Source organism: Rhinoderma darwinii, chromosome 1 (assembly GCF_050947455.1).
Source record: "Rhinoderma darwinii isolate aRhiDar2 chromosome 1, aRhiDar2.hap1, whole genome shotgun sequence".
NCBI lineage: Eukaryota > Metazoa > Chordata > Amphibia > Anura > Rhinodermatidae > Rhinoderma > Rhinoderma darwinii.
Genome location: NC_134687.1, coordinates 256,910,981 through 256,932,448, shown reverse-complemented (window position 1 = coordinate 256,932,448; position 21,468 = coordinate 256,910,981). Strand labels below are relative to the sequence as shown.

The 21,468-nt window shown below is 44.8% G+C and overlaps 1 protein-coding gene across 1 annotated transcript; it reads left to right on the top strand.

The window, feature by feature from the left end:
• The first annotated feature begins 5,143 nt into the window (after positions 1 to 5,143).
• UQCR11 (ubiquinol-cytochrome c reductase, complex III subunit XI) lies at positions 5,144 to 20,958 on the top strand. Its single transcript, XM_075850356.1, has 3 exons — positions 5,144 to 5,297; positions 5,411 to 5,544; positions 20,794 to 20,958. Exons 1-2 carry the CDS (start codon positions 5,248 to 5,250, stop codon positions 5,529 to 5,531), a joined length of 171 nt encoding a protein of 56 aa, XP_075706471.1. The 5' UTR covers positions 5,144 to 5,247; the 3' UTR covers positions 5,532 to 5,544; positions 20,794 to 20,958.
• The last annotated feature ends 510 nt before the right edge of the window (positions 20,959 to 21,468 follow it).

The window sequence follows — 21,468 nt, the reverse complement described above, 5'->3', positions numbered from 1 at the left end:
TTAGATGTGATAGATTTGAGGTGGATCCTGCGTGTCACTGATCCTGTCAGTCCTGCTGACCTGACGGATACAGGATACAAAGCAGCTGTATCTCAAAAAGTAAAAATATTTTTTAATAAAATCAATCAATCACACTGATACACACACATACTATATATATATATATATATATATATATATATATATATATATATATAATTATAATATAAAGTTTTTAAATGTGTACATAACCTTGTGGCACTATATACAAGGGGGAGTGCTGTGAGGCACTATATACAAGGGGGAGCGCTGTGTGGCACTATATACAAGGGTGAGCGCTGTGAGGTACTATATACAAGGGGGAGCGCTGTGAGGCACTATATACAAGGGGGAGCGCTGTGTGGCACTATATACAAGGGGGAGCGCTGTGTGGCACTATATACAAGGGGGGGCTGTGTAGTGCTATCCACAGTGGTGTGTGGCGCTCTTTATAGGGGGGGCTTTTTGGTGCTATTTACAAGAGGGGGAGGGCTGTGTGGCGCTCTCTACAGGGGGGCTATATGGCACTATCTATAGGGGGCTGTGTGTAACGCTGTCTACTGGGGGGATGTGTGATATATAGAGGGGGCTGTGTGTGGCGATATCTATGGGGGTGTGTAATATCTACAGGGGCTGTGTGTGGCACTATGTACAGGGGGCTGTGTGTATGTGGTGTTTTACAGTGTGTGGCATTATTATATTCAGGCGCGCAGTGTTTGGTGCTATTATATTTAGGGGTACAATATGTGGCACCATGATAACTTTATTTTCATTTATAGGTGTGGAAATGTTGGAAAAGTGAGGAGACGTCTGAGTGGCAAAAATAGTTACGGCGCGGCAGGGCGGCGGTGAGGAAGGGGGGCCCAAGTTTGGGTAACAGCCCAGGGCCCATGGTCTACTTAATCCGCCACTGTCTCTCCTAGTTGCCTAATATCATTTTTAAGGACCTTCCATCTCCCACTGACTTTGTCATTTGGACCTATGTGTACCATGACCGCCTAGTCTTCCCCAGCCCCACCCAGCAATCTGCCTATTCGATCTGCAATATGCCAAACCCGAGCACCCGGCAGACAACACACTGTTCGGCATTCACGGTCGCGGCGACAGATGACCCTATCTGTCCGCCTAATAATAGAATCCCCTAACACCAGTATCTGTCTGACCTTTGCACTCCTACTCCCATCCTTCCTACAGCAGCCCTTGTCCTGGTTGCTAGGAGCAATGCCCTGCTGTAGTGATGCTGGCTCTGGACTTGCATCCCTAATATCAGCCAAACAGGCATATTTACTAGGTTGTGCCAGTTCAGGACTAGCCTCCCTGGCACTTTTTCCCCTACCCCTTCCTCTAAGGGTATGTTCACATGGCTTATTTTTGGCAGTTTTTTGGGCCGTAAATGGCCGAAAAATCGGAAGCAGAACGCCTCCAAACATCTGCCCATTAATTTAAATGGGAAAAACTGCCTTCTGTTCCGACAGGCTGTTTTGAAAAACGGCCGTGCAAAAAAACGCCTGCGAAAAAGAAGTGCATGTCACTTCTTGAGCCGTTTTTGGAGCCATTTTTCATTGACTCTATAGAAAAACAGCTCCAAAAACGGCCATGAAAAACGCAAGTTGCTAAAAAAAAAACGGCTGAAAACCAGGAGCTGTTTTCCCTTGAAAATAGCTCCCTATTTTCAGACAATTTTTAGTAAGCGTGTGAACATAGACTAACTGTTAGGCTGGATTCACACGCGCATGTTCGGTCCATAAAGGACGGAACGTATTTCGGCCGCAAGTCCCGGACCGAACATACTGCAGGAAGCCTGGCTCTAGCATCATAGTTATGTACGTCCCTCGCTGCGGGACAACTGTCCCGTACTGTAATCATGTTTTCAGTACGGAACAGTAGTTCCACGGAGAGGCAGGGACTCCGAGCATCGTACACAACTATGATGCTAGGAGCCCGGCTCCCTGCAGTGTGTTCGGTCCGGGACTTGCGGCCGAAATACGTTCCGTCCTTTACGGACCAAACATGCCCGTGTGAATCCAGCCTTACCCAGATACTAATCTCTGGATCCTGAGCTTGCCCACCTCCACCTCACTGGCCCCAGCCAGTGTTTGCTCAGTGAGATCTAAACTCCTCTCCAGGTTTGCAATGCTCCTAAGGGTATGTTCACACGCAGTGTTTTCAGGCGTATTTCGGGGAGTTTACGCCTTAAAAAACAGAAGCTGAACGCCTACAAACATCTGCTCATTGAAAACAATGGGAAAACCAGCATTTAGTTCAAGGGAAAACAGCTCCTGATTTTCAGACGTTTTTTAAACCACTCGCGATTTTCGCTGCGTTTTTCACGGCGCGTAAAAAAACGGGCCGTCGGAACAGAACGCCGTTTTTCCCATTAAAATCAATGGGCAGATGTTTGGAGGCGTTTTGCTTCGTATTTTTCGGACGTATTTCGGGCGTTTAAGGTCCGAAAAACGGCCGAAAATAGGCCGTGTGAACATACCCTTAGTGTTGCAAGCTGCATATTTAGATCCAGTTACCCGGGCTTCCAAATACACAACATGCGTGCAACTAGTGCAGAGATATTCACCCTTAAGGCCGGATTCACACGAGCGTGTGCGTTTTGCACGCGCAAAAAATGCGGCGTTTTGCACGCGCAAAAGGCACTTGACAGCTCCGTGTGACAGCCACGTATGATGCACGGCTGTGTGCTTTTCGTGCAGCCGCCATCATTATGACACTCCGTTTGGATGTTTGTAAACACAAAAGCACGTGGTGCTTTTCGGTTTTCATTCATCCTTTTCACAGCTGTTGCGCGAATCACGCTGGTTGCACGGAAGTGCTTCCGTGTGGCATGCGTGGTTTTCACGCACCCATTGACGTCAATGGGTGCGTGATGGATGAAAAACGCCCAAAGAATGGACATGTCGTGACTTTTTCGCAGCGGACTCACGCTGTGGAAAATTCACACAACTGTCTGCACTGCCCCATAGACTAATATAGGTCCGTGCGACGCACGTGAAAATCACGCGCGTTGCACGGACGTATATCCCATTCGTCTGAATAAGCCCTCAGGCTGGATTCACATGAGCATGTTCGGTTCGTAAAGGACGGAACGTATTTTAGCCGCAAGTCCCGGACTGAACACACTGCAGCGAGCCGGGCTCCTAGCATCATAGTTATGTACGATGCTAGGAGTCCCTGCCTCTCAGTGGAACTACTGTCCCGTACTGAAAACATGATTACAGTACGGGACAGTTGTCCCGCAGCGAGGCAGGGACTCCTAGCATCGTACATAACTATGATGCTAGGAGCCTGGCTCCCTGCAGTGTGTTCAGTCCGGGACTTGCGGCTGAAATACGTTCCGTCCTTTACGGACCGAACATGCTTGTGTGAATCCAGCCTTAAACGGCTGTTCAAGGCGCGCATACATTGCACAAGACACACAACTGGTAGCATTGTCAATGGAGCACATTTTTAAATGGGGATAAACAGTATAGCAAGAAAAAACTTTTGTAGTACAGAAAACAGAAATATGCACAAAGAAAAGGTATCAAACCTTATTTTCCTATGTCCCTTAGGCCGGATTCACACGAGCGTGTGCGTTTTGCGCTCGCAAAAGCTCCATAAAAGCTCCGTGTGTCATCAGCATATGATGCGTGGCTGCGTGATTTTCGCGCAGCCGCCATCATTATGACACTCTGTTTTCATGTTTGTAAACAGAAAAGCACGTGGTGCTTTTCTGTTTTCATTCATAGTTTTAACCACTGTTGCGCGAATCACGCGCGTCACACGGAAGTGCTTCCGTGTGGTGTGCATGATTTTCATGCACCCGTTGACTTCAATGGGTGCGTGATGCGTGAAAAACGCACCAATATAGGACATGTCGTGAGTTTTACGCAGCGGACACACGCTACGTGAAAATCAAGGACTGTCTGAACGGCCCCATTGACTAACATAGGTCCGTGCGAGGCGCGTGAAAGTCAAGCGCGTAGCACGGACGTATAATACGTTCGTCGGAATAAGCCCTTAGTTAAACTATGTCCCCTTGTTTAACTATGCACTTATCTGCAAACTTGCACTTTGCTGAACACTCGCTTCACTCATGTATGTGGCACTATCTAGAGGGGGAGTATGTGGCGCTATCTAGAGGGGGAGTTTGTGACGCTATCTACAGGGGGAGTATGTGACGCTATCTACAGGGGGAGTATGTGGCGCTATCTACAGGGGGAGTATATGGCGCTATCTACAGGGGGAGTATGTGTGTGGCATCCTCTACAGGGGGAGTATGTGTGTGCCATCCTCTACAGGGGGAGTATGTGTGTGGCATCATCTACAGGGGGAGTATGTGTGTGGCATCATCTACAGGGGGCACTGAGTGCGGCACTATCTACGCTGGTTTTTACACTGCAATTAGCGTAGCACATGACACCTAGCCTTAGTGATAAAGTGAGATATCACTTGTCTGTAAACAACCAGATAACCAGAGACATACTGGCCACCATAGTAGTTGTCAGCCAAACTAGTATTTTTTTTTTTGTATGTAGAAAGCCTAGCCACACCCACCAAAGACGCCACACCTAAGGCCACATGCACACCGCCTTGGTTTCCACGGTCCGTGCATGGCCCAGTAGCCTGGACCGCAAAAAGAACGGACATGTCTTATTACAGCCGTGTTCTGCAGTCCAGGCTCATAGAAAATAATGGACGCGGCCATGTGCACGGCCCGCGATTTGCGGGTGCTACTCTGCCGCTGACTGACCGACCCAAAAATCATGGCCGTGCACATGGCTACGGTCGTGTGCATGAGGACTAACTGTCACTGGGAAAAAAAATAAAAGTTGACGACTATGCACAACGCAGGTCTGAACATAGCCTTAGAAATGATTTAACCATTTGGTTTGCATTAAATCCATACTTTGCGAGTTTACCATTACTATTTCATCTTCAGGCCCCCAGGCTTTTAGGCTGTCTGAATATTGCCTGTCTTTCAAAGAAAAGATAAAGCAAGATACACAACATTCATAAACCGTATTAAATTGTGAAATCACAAAGCAGCTAATATGTAAATATACGATATCAAGATCGGATCTGCACAGGCCGAAAACCTTGCTCAGCAAAGAAACGACAGACAAGCACGTGATAGACAGCTTAGGCAGGGTCCTCGGCGCTGTGTTCTATTCGACCGCTGAAAAGACTTCCTGCTGCTGCCCGCAGATCCAGGTCACATTGAGGAGAGCCGCAGCCATGATCGACAAAGTGCTGGGACCTCGCTACTTGCAGCTGGCCAAGACCTGGTGAGGAGTGTGGACGACCACTGCGTTTGCAGCGGCTGGATACGGATGATGGCCGCCGCAGAATGCACTTAGTTGTATGTGTTCATTACAACGTGATATTTGTTTCCCTGCAGGGCACCAACGCTGTTCACATGGGGCTCAGTAGGGGCAGTGGGACTCGTCTGGGCTACTGACTGGCGGCTTTTCCTTGATTACGTTCCATATGTCAATGGAAAATTTAAGCAGGAAAAATGACACGTGAATACATGTAAGTAGTTTCTATAAAACATCCCTTAGGGGTTGGCCAGGAATAAATTGTATTTATATTTCAACTTAATTGGACATATGTAATTCACTTTCTAATATAATGTTTGTTTACTTGTAGCAGAGTTGGGGTGCGTTCACATATATCCGTGGTAGCAGTATCCGTTTTTTTTTTTTTCACAAGTGATTACAATTGATGCAAAAATGTATCAGTTGCCATCAGGCTTTTTCATGATTTTAAACCCCTTCCCGACATTTGGTGTATGGATACGCCATGGAATGCTAGTGCTTCCAGCATTTTGCCGTATCCATACCACAAATGGAACGTTTCGGTCATGTCTCTGACCTTCATCAGGCACTGTAATATCCTGAGTTCTGCGTAATGGCGCTTAGTGTATGGCTGCTAATGGAGGCGCCATGCACTAAGCGCCATTACGCAGGACCCAGGATATTACAGTGCCTGATGAAGGTCGGAGACATGACCGAAACGTTGCACTGATACTGGCATAACTATTAATATTAAAATCAACCTTTTGGCTAACGACTCTTGGTATGCATAGTACCTTTTCTTATACTATACGGGCTGGGCTCCTACGCATGCACTCATACGAAAACCTAGTGCGGCCTGAACACCTTCAAATGCTCAGAAGCTGAGTCGGTGCCACCATTGCCGGATGTCAGCGGTATCTTACAGCTGACATCCGACTCTAAAGTCGGGAAGTTAAATTCGCTTCGATCCCCACCATTAACCCCTTAAATGCAGCGCTCAAACGCGATCGCTGCATTTAAGGAGTTTGCAGCTTATCGGAACCCCAGCAATGAAATTGCCAGGGTTCTGGCGGCTGCAATGGCAACCGGAGACCTAATATTGGCCTCCCAGTCTGCCTAGCACGGAAGCCGTTCAGGACCCGCCTGGCTGCGGAGCCTGAACGGGTTCTGTAGCCGCCGGCAAGATGGCACCGGCTCAGGAGCTGAGCCGGCATCTTCAGCGGTGGATGTCAGCTGTATGTTACAGCTGACATCCACCTGTAATCGCAGGAACCGGAGCAAGCTCCAATCCCTGCCATTAACCCCTTCGATGCAGCGATTGAAAGCGATCGCTGCATCTTAGAGGTTGCTTGCAGATCACCAGCCCTGACAAGCAATCCGGACTGGTGACTGCTGCTATTGCAACAGGAGACAAAATGGCCTCCTGATCTGCCATTACGGAAGCCGATTAGGCCCTGCCGGGAGGCGAAGCCTAATCGGCTTGCTGTCAGTGAATAACTGACATATCTAATACATTGCACTACGTAGGTAATGCAATGTATTAGAAAAAAAAATCAGACGGTTGGACCTTCAAGTCCCCTAGAGGGACTTGAAGAAAAGTGTGAAAAAAATAAGTTTGAAAACATAATAAAAGTGTCAAGTAATAAAATAAAACAAAACACAATCGCCCTGTTCCCTTATCAAGTCCTTTTTATTATTGAAAAAAAATTATAAACCTAAATATTTGTTTCGCCGTGACCGTAACGACCTGTGGTATAAAAATATTATTTATTGCACGCGGTGAACGGCGTAAAAAAACTATACCAGTATTTCTGTTTTTTGGTCACTTTGCCCTACAAATATTAGAATAAAAAATGATCAAAAAGTCGCACATATCCAAAAATGGTACCTATAAAAACTATAGCTCGTCTCGCAAAAAACAAGCCCTCATACAGCTCAGTCGACTAAAGAGTTAAAAAGTTACTGTTCTCACAACTTGGTGACAGAGAAAATACATTCTTTTTACTAAAGTTATTTTATTGTGCAAAAAGTTGTAAAACAAAAAACTGCTATAAATTGGGTATCGCTAGAATCGTACAGACCCGCAGAATAAAGGTAACATGTAATTTATAACGCGTGGTGAACGCTGTATAAAAAAACTATGGCAGAATTTTGTTTTTTTTTGGTTACCTGGCCTCCCAAAAAATGGGATAAAAAGTTGCATGTACCCCAAAATGGTACCAATAATAACTACAACTCGTCCCGCAAAAAAACATCCCTCATACCACTACATCTATCAAAACATAAAATAAGTTAAGGCTCCAATAAGTCAGGAAAGAGAAATATGCAGTTGTGCAGCCTGAGGGGAACATTTCTTCTGTTTCAAGAGGCGATTTATCAAGGCCCTAAAATCAAGGAACCAGGAAGGGGAGAGCCCAAACATATCTGCTGGAAGCAAGGGTGCCCGTATTATACCAGGACAACACTTTCCCAGCAAAATTCCCCAAACTGCAAAGGTGCGGAGTGTGGACGAAAAGGGGGATAAGGAAGGACATTTATCAGTGCGACAGTGGCCTGTGCAGAAAGGATTGTGTCACGGCGTAACACACATCTATGGATGATTTTTTTTTTTTTTTTACCCCGTCGTTATACCACCTGACTATGCTCCTGATTATACTCTGCCCAGCTTACATATGCCTCTCATTATAAACGGAAACACCAGCAATACTACTACCAAGCAAAATCCACGCTCCAAAAGCAAAATGGCACTCCCTCCCCTCTGAACCCTACAGCGTGCCCAAACAGCAGTTTACTTCCACATATATGGCATCGTCATACCCGGGAGAACCCTTTTAACAATTTTTGGGGTGTGTGTCTCCAATGGCACAAGCGGGGCACGACATATTTGCCACTGAAATGGCATATCTAGGGAAACATATTAATTTTTAATTTGCACCATCCGCAGCACATTCATTTATGGAATAGACTTGTGGGGTGAAAATGCTCACTACACCCCTTAATAAATGCCTTGAGGGGTGTAGTTTCCAAAATGGGGTCACTTTTTTTTTTTTTAATTATTTCACATCTGAGCCCTGCAATTGTGAACCAATACTTTGTAAATCGCAAAATTAGGCCTCAATTTTACATGGTACTCTTTCACTCCTGAGCCCTGTCAAATGTTCAGGCAAAAGATTAGTGCCCCATGTAGGGTATTTCTAAAACCGGAAAACACCGCATAATCATTAGAGAGCTGACTTGTTATGGTGGCACAAGCCGGGCAACACATATTGGTATATCTATGGAAACAAATCCCATTTTCACTCTGCAACATCGAGTGCACACTCATTTCTACAAAACACATGCGGGGTTAACATGCTCACTATACCCCTAGGTGAATGCGTTGAGGGGTGTAGTTTCCAAAATGTGGTCACTTCTGGGGGGTTTCCTATGTTTTGGTTCCACAGGCGCCCAGAAACCAATCCAGCATTATCTGCACTCCAAATGCCGCTCCTTCCCTTACTGAGCCCTGCCGTGTTCCCAAGCAGTAGTTTATGACCACATATGGGGTATTGCCGTACTCAGGAGAAATTGCTTTACAAATGTTGGATCTTTTTTTCCTTTATATGTTAAGAAAATGAAAAATGTTGAGCTAAAGCTACGTCTTATTGAAGAAAAAGGATTGTTTTAATTTTCACTGCCCAATTCTAATAAATTCTATGAAACACCTGTGGGATCAAAATGCTCACTATACCCCTAGATAATTTCCTCAATGGGTGTAGTTAACAAAATGGGTTCACTTGTGGGGGTTTTCCACTGTTTTGTCCCCTCATGGGCTTTGCAAATGTGACATGGCCTCCGCAAACCATTCCTGCTAAATTTGAGCTCCACAAGACAAACGGCGCTCTTTCCATTCGAAGCCCTGCCGTGTGTCCTAGCAGCTGTTTATGACCACACGTGGGGTATTGTTTTACTCGGGAGAAATTGCTTTACAAATTTTGCAGTGCTGTTTCTCCTTTGGTCCTTGTGGAAGTGAGAAAAAAATTGCTAAACCTACATTTTCTTTGAAATAATGTAGATTTTAATTTTCACGGCCTACTTCCAATAATTTCTGTAAAAAACCTGTTCGGTCAAAATGCTCACTATACCCCTAGATAATTTCCTTGAGGTGTGTAGTTTCCCAAATGGGGTCACTTTTGGGGGATTTCCACTGTTTTGGCACCGCAAGAGCCCTCCAAACCTGACATGGTGCCTAAAATATATTCTAATAAAAATAAGGCCCCAAAATCCACTAGGTGCTCCTTTGCTTCTGAGGCCGATGCTTCAGTACAGTAGCGCACTAGGGCCACATGTGGGATATTTCCTAAAACTGCAGAACCTGGGCAATAAATATTGAGTTGCATTTCTCTGGTAAAACTTTCTGTTACGAAAAAAATGGATTAAAAATTAATTTGTGCAAAAAAAATATGAAATTTGTAAATTTCACCTCTACTTTGCTTTTATTCCTGTGAAACGTCTAAAGGGTTAAGAAATGTACTAAATGCTGTTTTGAATACTTTGAGGGATGAAGTTTTTAAAATTGGGTGACTTATGGGGGTTTCTAATATATAAGACCCTCAAAGCCACTTCACAACTGAACTGACTCCTGTAAAAATAGCCTTTTGAAATTTTAATGAAAATGTGAGAAATTGCTGCTAAAGTTCAAAGCCTTGTGAGGTCATAGAAAAATAAAAGGATGTTCAAAAAACGATGCAAACATAAAGTAGACATATGGGGGATGTTATATTAATTAGCGACAATTTTGTGTGGTATAACTGCCTGTCTTACAAGCAGATACATTTAAATCGAGAAAAATACAAATTTTTGCAGTTTTTCGCTAAATTTTGTTTTTCACAATTAAATACTGAACATATCAAGCAAATTTTACCAGTAACAAAGTCCAATGTGTCACGAGAAAACAATCTCAGAATCGCTTGGATAGGAAAAGTGACACATGTCAGATAAGAAAAATGAGGCTCTGTCAGGAAGGTCAAAAAGTGGCCAAAGCAGGAAGGGGTTAACTCAGTTTTTACCACAATGGTCCACAAAATGGTAGTCTAGGCTCTGAAAATGTGCCCCTGTATATAGTGCCACACACCCCCTGTAGAGAATACCGCAGTGCCCCCTGTGTATGGTGCCGCTGGCCCCCCCCGAGTGTATGGTGCCTCTGCCAAACCCCCCCTGGTGTGTATGGTGCCACTCGGCCCCCACCCCCCCCCCTGTGTATGGTGCCGCTGATTGGACAGCGTCATACAGAAAATACATCGCCCAAGTGTTACCGCCCACACAATTTACACTGTAGTTATCAGCATCATAGCGCCTATTCGATTAATTAGGGAATTAATAAGCTAGTGACAGATCCTTTTTCATTTCTTCAGGACTGAGCCTGTTTTGGCCTTGAGGACGAAGCTGAGCCCGCTCCATACGTGTCGTCGTCCCCCTGCACACCACGACATGCTATTAAGTCGTGATGCATGAAGGGGTTAATGCGCAACGGGTGGTGCCACTGAAGACAAATACCTGATATATTAATCTGGTTCTCCTGGGTATGGTGATGCCATATATGTGAAAGTAAACTGCTGTTTGGGCACACTGTAGGGCTCATGAGAGAGGGAGCGCCATTTGGCTTTTGGAGCGCAGATTAACCCCTTAGTGACAAGCCCATTTTAGGCCCTAATGACCAAGCTATTTTATTCGTTTTTCTATAGTCACATTCAAAGTGCTATAACTTTTTATTTTTTCGTCTACATAGCTGTATGTGGACTTGTTTTTTGCGGGATTAGTTGTACTTTTTAATAGCACCATTTTAGGGTACATATAATTTTTTTTATTACGTTTTTGGGGGGATTATAAAAAAAAAACCTGAAATTCCACCATTGTTCTATGTCGTTTTTAGATTGACACCGTTCACTGTGCGGTGTAAATAACATGTTACCCTTATTCTATGGGTCGGTACGATTACGGCGATACCACTTATGTAGAGTTTTTTTTATGTTTTACGACTTTTGCACAATAAAAACACTTTTGAACTAAAAATTTTTGTTTTTGTATCGTTGCTTTCCAATAGCCGTAACTTTTTTTTTATTTTTCCATCAATGTAGTGATTTTTTGGGCTTGTTTTCTGCGGGACGAGATGTAGTTTTGATTGGTACTGTTTTGGGGTGCATGGGACTTATTGATTCATTTTTATTATGACTTTTTGGGGGGGCAATGGAAAAAAATGGCACTTTCGCCATTGTTTTTTGCGTGTTTTTTTACGGTGTTCACCTTGCGGTTTAAATTACATATTAACTTTATTAATGGTGTCATTACGATCGCGGCGATACCATATATGTGCACTTTTATTTATTTTTTACACTTTTACTAAATCCACTTTTTATGAAAAAAAAAAAGGTTTTATTTATTTTTTTTACTGTAATTTTTATTAATAATCTTTCACATTTATTATTTATTTCATTAGTCCCACTAGGGGACTTTACTGTGCGATCTTCAGATCGCTGCTATAATGCTTTGGTATACTTCGTATACCAGAGCATTATTGCCTGTCAGTGTAAATCTGACAGGCAATCTATTAGGACGTGCCTCCGGCGCGTCCTAATAGGCATATGTCCAGGGCAGACCTGGGGGCTTTTATCAAGCCCCCGGCTGCCATGACAACCCATCGGAGACCCGCGATTGCATTTGCAGGCCGCCGATGGGTGACAGAGGGAGCTCACTCCCTCTGTAAACAAGTTAAATGCCGCGGTCGCTATTGACGGCGGCATTTAACGGGTTAAACGGCCGCGATCGAAGTTAACTTTGATCGCGGGTGTTGGAGCAGGAGCCCAACTGTCATCAGACACGAGAGCCCTGGCTCCAGCCTGCACGGGAGACCCGTGCAGGACTTGGACTAGGCTCACGTGAAAAGGCGTCAGCCTAGCCTAAGGCCCCTTAGTGACGAACGTGAAGAGGCGTATTGTTGGTCACTAAGTGGTTAAGAGTGGGTTCACACAACTTATTTTCATGCGTAATTGAAGCGTTGTACGCCTCGATTTACGCCTGAAAACACGGCTCCAATACGTCGGCAAACATCTGCCCATTACTTTCAATGGGTTTGCCGACGTACTGTGCCGATGACCTGTAATTTTACGCGTCGCTGTCAAGACGGCGCGTAAAATAACAGCCTCGTCAAAGAAGTGCAGGACACTTCTTGGGATGTAATTGGAGCCGTTTTTCATTGAATCCAATGAAGAACCGCTCCAAATTACGTCTGTAATCGACGCCCTGCAAAACGCGAGTACATGCAATTACGTCTGAAATTCAGGTGCTGTTTTCTCCTGAAAACACCTCCGTAATTTCAAACGTAAATGCAGTTATCGTGTGCACATACCCTTAGCTTGGTAATAGTTCTGTTTAGGGATGTCCCGATATCAGAATTTGGACTTCGATACCGATACTTTGTGTAGTATTGCGATTTTGATACCAAAACGATACTTTTGCCAACAATAATAATGAAAAAAAGGCATGAGGTATGATGAATTTTGAACCTCCACGTGCCTCACATTAATAGTAATTAACCCCATCATGTTCCTCAGTCATAATGGACAACATTGGGTTAATGTGTGAGGTACATGATGGGGTTAATTACTATTAATGTGAGGCACATGGAGGTTCAAAATCCATAATACCTCGTGCCTCACATTAATAAGTGAAAGAAAGCAGTTTTTATTTCATTTTATAACAGCGTAAACATGAATGGCGCTATAAATGTTATTTCGGTCGCGATGATACCAAATATGTGTATATTTTATGTATCGAGACTTATTTGAATGTTTATTGTAATGTGTTTTTTTTTTTTTTTTTTTTTTTTTTTTTATTTAACATTACTTTATTTTTATTTTTTTTTAAACTTTGATGTACTGGCATATATCTATATACCAGTACATTAGCCTGTGCAGTGATAGTGCACAGGCAGTTGTTAGGGCATACTGAGGTATGCCCTAACAGGAAATATGGTCAGACAGCCCTGGGGTCCTTCAATAGACCCTGGGCTGTCTGCCCATATATGGTGTGGCCATCGGAATTCCCTGTGACACGATCCAAAGGGCATCCCCCCTTCTCATTTCTCTCATCTCCGTCGTTACAGCGGGACTGTAGCTGTGTAATACAGCCGTTGCCCAGCTCCTATCAACAAGTGCACGTGCAGTCAGCATGATCTGATGCGGCGGGCGCTGCACTAATGAGCACCGAAGACATAACGTGGGGAGTGTTTTGTAGCGCGCCCGCCGTGTTCTGTCTTCTGTGCCGGCAATCATTAGTGCAGCGGTGGTCGCATCACCTCATGCTGACCACGCGCACGCTTGTCAGGACTCCGGAGCGGGGCAATGGCTGTATTACACAGCCGCAGCCCCGCTCTCATAAATATTCATGTGTTAATTAGCTGTGCAGCCGCACAGCTCAGTATGGTATCGAAATACATGAAATAACGGTGTTGAACCGTTTGAGGGTGCACGGTATCGAAGTTTCGATGCATCGTGCATCCCTAGTTCTGTTTGAGGTTTTACTTGTATTTCAGTTTATAATGTGGGGGGCATATGTAAGCTATGTGGACTACATCAGGGTATAAGAGTGGTAAAAAAATAATTATTCATAGATATGTGGCCAGTGTCGCATTGATAAATGGTGTCGGAAGTTATCCTCTTTTAGAACACTGCACATTTTGCATCGCTATATTCTGAGAACCAGAATTTACCTATTCACCTATGACAGCACCCCTGGAGAGACGTCCCATCCGCTGCACAGGAAACCTGAGGATATAAAATGGACACACCTCTCCACACACCCAGTCAGGTTTCCTGTCCTCCGGATGGAAGATTCTCCTGAGGAAAAAAGCACTTCTCCGGGATTGCAGACCCCCTAGCAAAGTTTACCTTATTCCACTAGGGGTGCTCTGGAAAGGTATAAGTCTCCCCCCTGGGAGCAACATTAGTCTGGGATAGGTACTCCCGCCTCTCCCGGTCCATTGTCCCCCCCCCCCCCCCCCTCCTGCTGCAAAACAGGATGGTGGTTTAAGGTCCACAGAGTGGGCCTTCTTCTGGCGGGGAGCGGATCCCCGGGGCTCATTCGGCTTGGGGTAGGGCCGGACCAGACCCAGCGTTGGCGGCTTCCAGGTGCTCTCACTGGCATGTCCGGTCGCCGCGACGCGTCACTTCCGGGCACGTCCAACACTCCAGGGGGCGGTGTTCCGGTGGCCCACGTGGGGAGGTGGTGCTCCAGCGTCCGGAGCGAGGGCCTCCCAGCCAATCCTTGGCCTATTTTAGGCCAGTAACAGCAGGACTCGCTCTCCAGCTTCCACAGTCATGGAGTCGCCAGGAGAAGCTCCAGGACGCTCTGAACGCTCGGATGCCAAGTCCTCCATCCCGGTACTTGAGGACGCCAGAGTGGGGTAAGAGAAGGCCTCTCCCTTAATGCTGTTCCCCTTTCTCTTGTACATATGTTTAGGCCAGGGATTGTCCTAGGAAAAAGCAGGATGAGGCCCATAACAAGGAATGTGCGATATGCAAAAAGAAACTCGCATCTTCCTATAACAAAAGACTCTGTCAGAAATGTCTAGATAATATTATATCAGAAGAGTCCACAAATTTAGCCACAAGCATTAAAGATATTGTAAAGGCTGAAGTGAGGAGCTCACTAAAGTCCCTTAGAAAGAGAAGAGATCCTCCGGTCGCCTCTTCTAGCAGGTTGGATTCGGATTCCTCAGCTGAAGGGGACCCCCAGCTAGGCGAAGAAGGGGAGTACAGCTCCTACGTTTCCTCAGGTGAGGAGGAGGGAGAGAGAAATCTATTCCCAACGGAGGATGTTGACCTGCTCCTAAAAACGGTCAGGGTGACTATGAATATAGACGGCCCCAAAGAACCACGGTCCATCCAGGACATTATGTTTCAAGGCTAGGACCTAAAAAGAATAGAACCTTCCCCATCCATAGGAACATATCTAACCTTATTAAAAAGGAATGGGAAACTCCTGATAAAAAGACAAGCATTCCCAAGTTTCTCAAAAGGAAGTATCCCTTTGAGGAAGACGCATGCAGGGACTGGGATAACATCCACAGGCTCGACGCTCCAGTAGCCAAGATCTCAAGGAAACACTGCCTTTTTTTTGAAGACCTAGGCTCCTTGTCTGACCCTATGGATAGAAAAGCAGAATTCTACCTTAAGAAAACCTGGGAAGCCTCTACGGGGGGTTTCAAACCAGCCATTGCAGCCACCTGCGTGGCCAGACCCCTCGGGATCAAATCTTAGCCTCCCTCCCAACACTTTCTAAAGCAGCAGACTTCTTGGCAGACTCCTCAGTAGACGCAGTACGCCTTTCCGCCAGATCAGAGGCACTGGCGAATTCATCTAGACGAGCTATCTGGCTAAAGACCTGGAAAGGGGACATCGGATCCAAAGGGAAGCTGTGCGCTATCCCCTGTTCAGGAGATTACCTTTTCGTGCCCCCACTTGATGACATGCTAGAAAAGGCATCAGACAGTAAAAAGGGGTTCCCGGCACAAACCAGGCCAACAAGAGAGTCCTTTCGTCCCAGAGGGCCAAGTAACAAAAGAGGGGGGGTACGCTAACCCTAGGGCACAGGACTTTAGACCCTTGAGATTTCCTAGAAATAACAAGTCCTTTCTTTTCAGGCCCCAGAAGGACCCTAAAAATGGGGATCAACAATGACGCCAAGGGGGCAGTGGGAGGTCGCCTTTCCCTGTTCCTCAAACATTGGCGGAAGATTTAATCGAATCCTTGGATTCTGGGAATCATAAAAACAGGATACATACTAGAGTTCACAACCCTCCCCCCAGACAGATTCCTTCCCACAGGGGTCCTAAGGAACCCAGTCCAACAAAAGATCCTAGAAGTAGAAGTTCTGTCACTTATAAAAAAAAGAGGTCCTAATACAGGTTCCAGACACAGAGATAGGTCAGGGCTTTTATTCCCCCCTCTTCCTAGTGAACAAACCAGGAGGAAAACACAGGGTCATTATAAACCTAAAAAAACTAAACTGCTATCTGACCTATAAAAAATTCCGCATGGAGAGTATCATGTCAACTATAAACCTCCTCTCCAAAGACTGTGTGATGGCCTCAATAGACCTAGAGGATGCCTATTATCACGTACCCATACCGTCATCAAAAGTATCTAAGGGTAGCAGTAACACTCAACGGGTCCGTATGCCATCTACAATACAGAGCCCTTCCCTTTGGCATCTCTCAAGCCCCAAGGGTATTTTCCAAACTGATAGCGGAAATGACCTCATACATCAGGATGAACGACATTCTCCTGATTCCATATCTAGACGACTTCCTGGTGGTAGCAGAAATGGTTCCAACTCTGACCCTACACATACAGATAGTCCGGGATATACTGACAAGATTAGGATGGAACATCAATTTAAAGAAATCAAATTTAAATCCATCGAAAAGATGTATATTCTTAGGAACCCTGCTGGATTCCTCCAAACAGATGACTTTCCTCCCAGAAGAAAAAATCGGGCCCCTGATGAACAGGATATCAGAGATCTACCTGAACCATACGACATCTTTCAGGGAAGCTATGTCAGTCTTAGGCCTCATGACATCATGCATCCCAGCCGTACTATGGGCTCACTTCAAGTCCAGACCACTGCAGTGGGACATCCTAGACCAATGGGACAGGAGCACTTTCTCCCTGGACCAACCCTTTCACAGCTCTTCCACAGCAAGGCTGTCCCTCAGATGGTTAAACAGGGCAAATCTCACAAGGGGTATTCCATGGAGGTTAGCCCCTACTCTCAATATGACCACAGATGCGAGTCCTTGGGGGTGGGGAGCCCATTTAGACTCCTCTTTCCTTCAGGGTCAGTGGGACCAGCAGACCGCTCTCAGATCCTACAACTTCAGGGAACTAGCAGCAGTTCTTCAGGCCCTGAAGGGATCCATACAGGCAATCTCAGGTCAACACCTAAAGATCTATTCGAACAACACAACTACAGTATCCTATATAAACCGACAAGGGGGTACGAGATCGGCCTCACTGATGAGCCTAGCCACACAGATATTTTCTCTGGCAGAACACCACCTGTTGACTCTATCAGCTGTTCATCTCAGAGGGAAGGACAACCTAGTGGCAGATGTCCTAAGCCGGGAAAGGCTTAACCAATCAGAATGGTGCCTGAACACCACAGTATTTCAGGAGATCATTCTCAGATGGGGAACCCCATCCATAGATCTGTTCGCATCCAAAAGAAACAGAAAAGCCCAGAGGTTCTTCTCCCTAAATCCCTCAGATCACCCAACAGCAATATACGCACACTCTCCCAGTGCTGGAGTCTAGAGAGGCTACGCGTCCGTCCGTCCCCTGAACCTACTTCCAAGAGTCTTAAAAAAGATCAGAGAAGACAGGGCCAGCGTGATACTGATAGCCCCCTTCTGGCCAAAGAGACCATGGTTCACGTGGCTAAGAAAAATGTCGTCACACCAACCATGGGTTCTTCCAGACAGGCCAGATCTTCTATATCAGGGCCCAGTATTACACCCAGATATTCAGAAGCTCCACTTGACAGCATGGAAACTGAAAGGATAATCCATAGGCAGAGAGGATTTTCAGAATCCGTCATCTCCACCCTACTAGCTAGTAGGAAACCGATTACCTCAAAGATATATCTGAGGTCATGGAACGCATTCTTAAACTTCGCAGGCAGGGAGGTTAATCCTTTAACCAATCCAGATATTCCCCTAAAATTGGATTTTCTCCAGACGGGACTAAAAAAGAACCTTAGGCCTACTACATTAAAGGTTCAGATTTCGGCTTTAAGTTCCTTATTCAATTTTAAATTAGCAGAACACCCCTGGATCAAAAGATTCCTAGGGGCCGCCTGCAGACTTAAACCCCAGATAAGGTCCCCTGTTTCTCCCTGGGACTTAAACCTCGTTCTCCAGGCTTTGATAAAACCACCCTTTGAACCCATAGACTCTATTTCCTGGAAGATGCTAACACTCAAAATGACCTTTCTATTAGCCATTACATCAGCCCGTAGAGTGAGCGAGATCCAGGCCCTCTCTGCCTTTCCTCCACATACACTACTACTAGATGATAGTCATCTTAAAAACCCTACCAGAATTCCTTCCTAAAGTGATCTCACCTTTTCACCTAAACGAAGACCTTGTCTTTCCCTCCTTTTGTGACTCCCCAAAGAATCAGAGGGAACAACAGTTTAACTGCCTAGACGAAAGAAGATGTCTAGTCCAGTATCTAAAGGTTACCCAAGATCTGAGATCATCACAAAGTTTGTTTATCCAGTTTCAGGGTCACAATCAGCGTTCAGCAGCCAGCAAAGCTACCATAGCAAGGTGGATCAAGCAGGCCATACAGCTAGCCTACATAAACCAAAAACTCAAACCCCCAGAATTCTTCGGGGCACACTCCACTAGGGCCGTATCCACTTCATGGGCAGAAAGAGCAGATGCATCCCTAGCCCTAGACCAAATATGTAAGGCTGCCACATGGACTTCTCCTCACACCTTCTTTAAACACTACAGATTACAAATACATACAGCCTCTGACTTGGCCTTCGGTAGAAAGGTACTACAAGCTGTGGTCCCACCCTAGAAATAATGTTTTCTATTTTACATCTCCAGGGGTGCTGTCATAGGTGAATAGGTAAAAGATCGATTACTTACCGGTCATCTGTTTTTCAAGAACCTATGACAGCACCCCGCTGTTACCCTCCCATGTCTGTAGTACATGATCCTCATAAACTGGATCGCTACCCTTAATTTGAGCGTCCCTGTAAATATTGTACATATTAAAGTGTGAGGGACTTTCACCAAAAAAAAAACACACATACAAACTAAACTACTTCTCATCCTGAGTTCTTCCTAAAGACTTGGTGTGTGGAGAGGTGTGTCCATTTTATATCCTCAGGTTTCCTGTCCAGCGGATGGGACGTCTCTCCTTGGGTGCTGTCGTAGGTTCTTGAAAAACAGATTACTGGTAAGTAATCGATCCTTTTTTTTTTTTTTTTTCCTCCACCGGAGCTGTGTGAGGGCTTATTTGTTGCGGGACAATCTCTCGTTTTCACTGGTACCATTTTGGGGTACATGCGGGTTTTTTAGATCACTTCTTATATTATATTTTATTTTTTTACGGCGTTCACCCTGGACTATAAATGAATAAATTTAACTTAATCTGCCGGTCGATACGATTACGGCGATATCATATGCATATAGTTTTGTTTTTTTTACGTTTTGCAGCGTTTGCGCAATAAAATCACTTTTTAAAAAGTAAATTTTTTTTGTCCCCATATTCTGTGAAAGCCTTAACCTTTTTTTTATTTTTTAGTCAAAAAGCTGTGTAAAGGCTTGTTTTTTGCGGAACGGGTTGTAGTTTTTATTGGTACTATTTTGTGGTACATTTGACTTTTTGATCACTTTTTATTGTATATTTTGGGTGGGGTGGTGACCAAAAAAGTGATTCTGGCATTGTTTTTTTACTTATTTTTTTTGCGGTGTTCACCGTGCAGGAAAAATAACATTATAGTTTAGGTAGTTACGAACCCGGTTATACCAAATATGTGTACTTTTTTTAATGTGTTCTTAATTTTATTATAGGGGAAAAAAAAAAATATTATAGGAAAAAAATAAGTTTTTTGTTTATTTAACTTATAACTTTTATTAAAAAAAAAGTTATGATATGTTTATTTTTTTTACTTGTCCCACTAGGGGACATTTAGACTTGCAGCTCTGATCGCTGCTGGAATACATTACACTACCTACGTAGTGTAATGTGTTCTAACTGTCCGGCTGGTCCTCGTAGGCTTCTGTACATGGCAGCCCGGAAGCCATTGTCCGGTTGCTATGGGGTACCATCGCCAGCCCCCGTGATTTCACGTGGGGGCTTCCGATCTGCGCTAAACACCTTAAACGTGGCAATCGCGATCGGCAACAGGGAATGCAGGGCCGACACCCTGCACAGTTAACCGCCGCTGCGGTATAGCGCCGCACGGCGGTCAACTGTCAAAGTAAAGACGTAACTGCACGTCAAGGTGTGCAAAGTTACTGCTCACCTTGACGTGCAGTTACGTCAAGGTGCGGGAAGGGGTTAAATACAGAATTCAGACCATTATTGACTTGACCATTATCTGGATGTCCATTTTACAAAACGTGCTATCCATCATACATCTCGTTAATAGTATTTACTACACAGTGTATAGGTTGTCACCCTTGAGCTGCCATTTTGCAAGTTGTATTAGGCCAGGATCACACACAGTTTTGATGCAGTTTTTGGTTGTTTTTTTGAGCCAAAGCCAGAAGTGGATCCAAAAGGAATGAAAGGTATAAAGGCGGGACTGATGCATCTTGTTTCTTGTGTGTCCACTCGTGTTTTGGTGAACTAAAAAAAAAATTGCATCAAAAGTTTGTTTGTGATCCTGGCCTTATGGTTTGTGTTTTATGTTCATTTTGTAGATTACGGTTCCGGATCCATACGAATGGAGAAACATATCTGAAAGCTGGACGCAATGACATTTGGGTGTGGCCCTCCACTGGTCTTGTTAACGAAAGATACAGATTATTTATAAACCATCTTCTATTGCACTATTCCTAATAAAAACATTTGGTCTAATACTAGAATTGGATGTTTGTTTTCAATGTAGCAAAATATTTATCCACTGATTTGGTGTGAGTTACTAATAATTGGGAATAAAATCTTGGCCATGCACTTAGGATAGTTGTCGGCTGATCTCCTGTAACTCCCCATAAATATGAAACCAAGAATCGGGTATGTTGAATGGCCACCTTAAAGGGGTTATCTGGGGACCAAAAATTGCTTTGCATTCATATTTTTATGTAAAAAGTCACTTACTAATATAATTTAATTAAAAATTTGGTACTAAATGGTGCCGTTCAATTCCAGTGAACTGTTCCCGGAAGTCCTGGAGCCTTTCTAATATTGATGACGCGCCAACACGGCCCCACGTGACAGAGGGCTTGCTTCCTATGCTGTTCGTGTCGGCATGTTATCAATGGCATGACCGCAAGGGGCTGCCAATCTGCCTATTGCTGGAGTCCCCGAGCAGAGCATCATCTAGCGCTTTGCTCGGGACTCCAGCACTGCTCCTGACATTTGGTCAGTGACTTCTG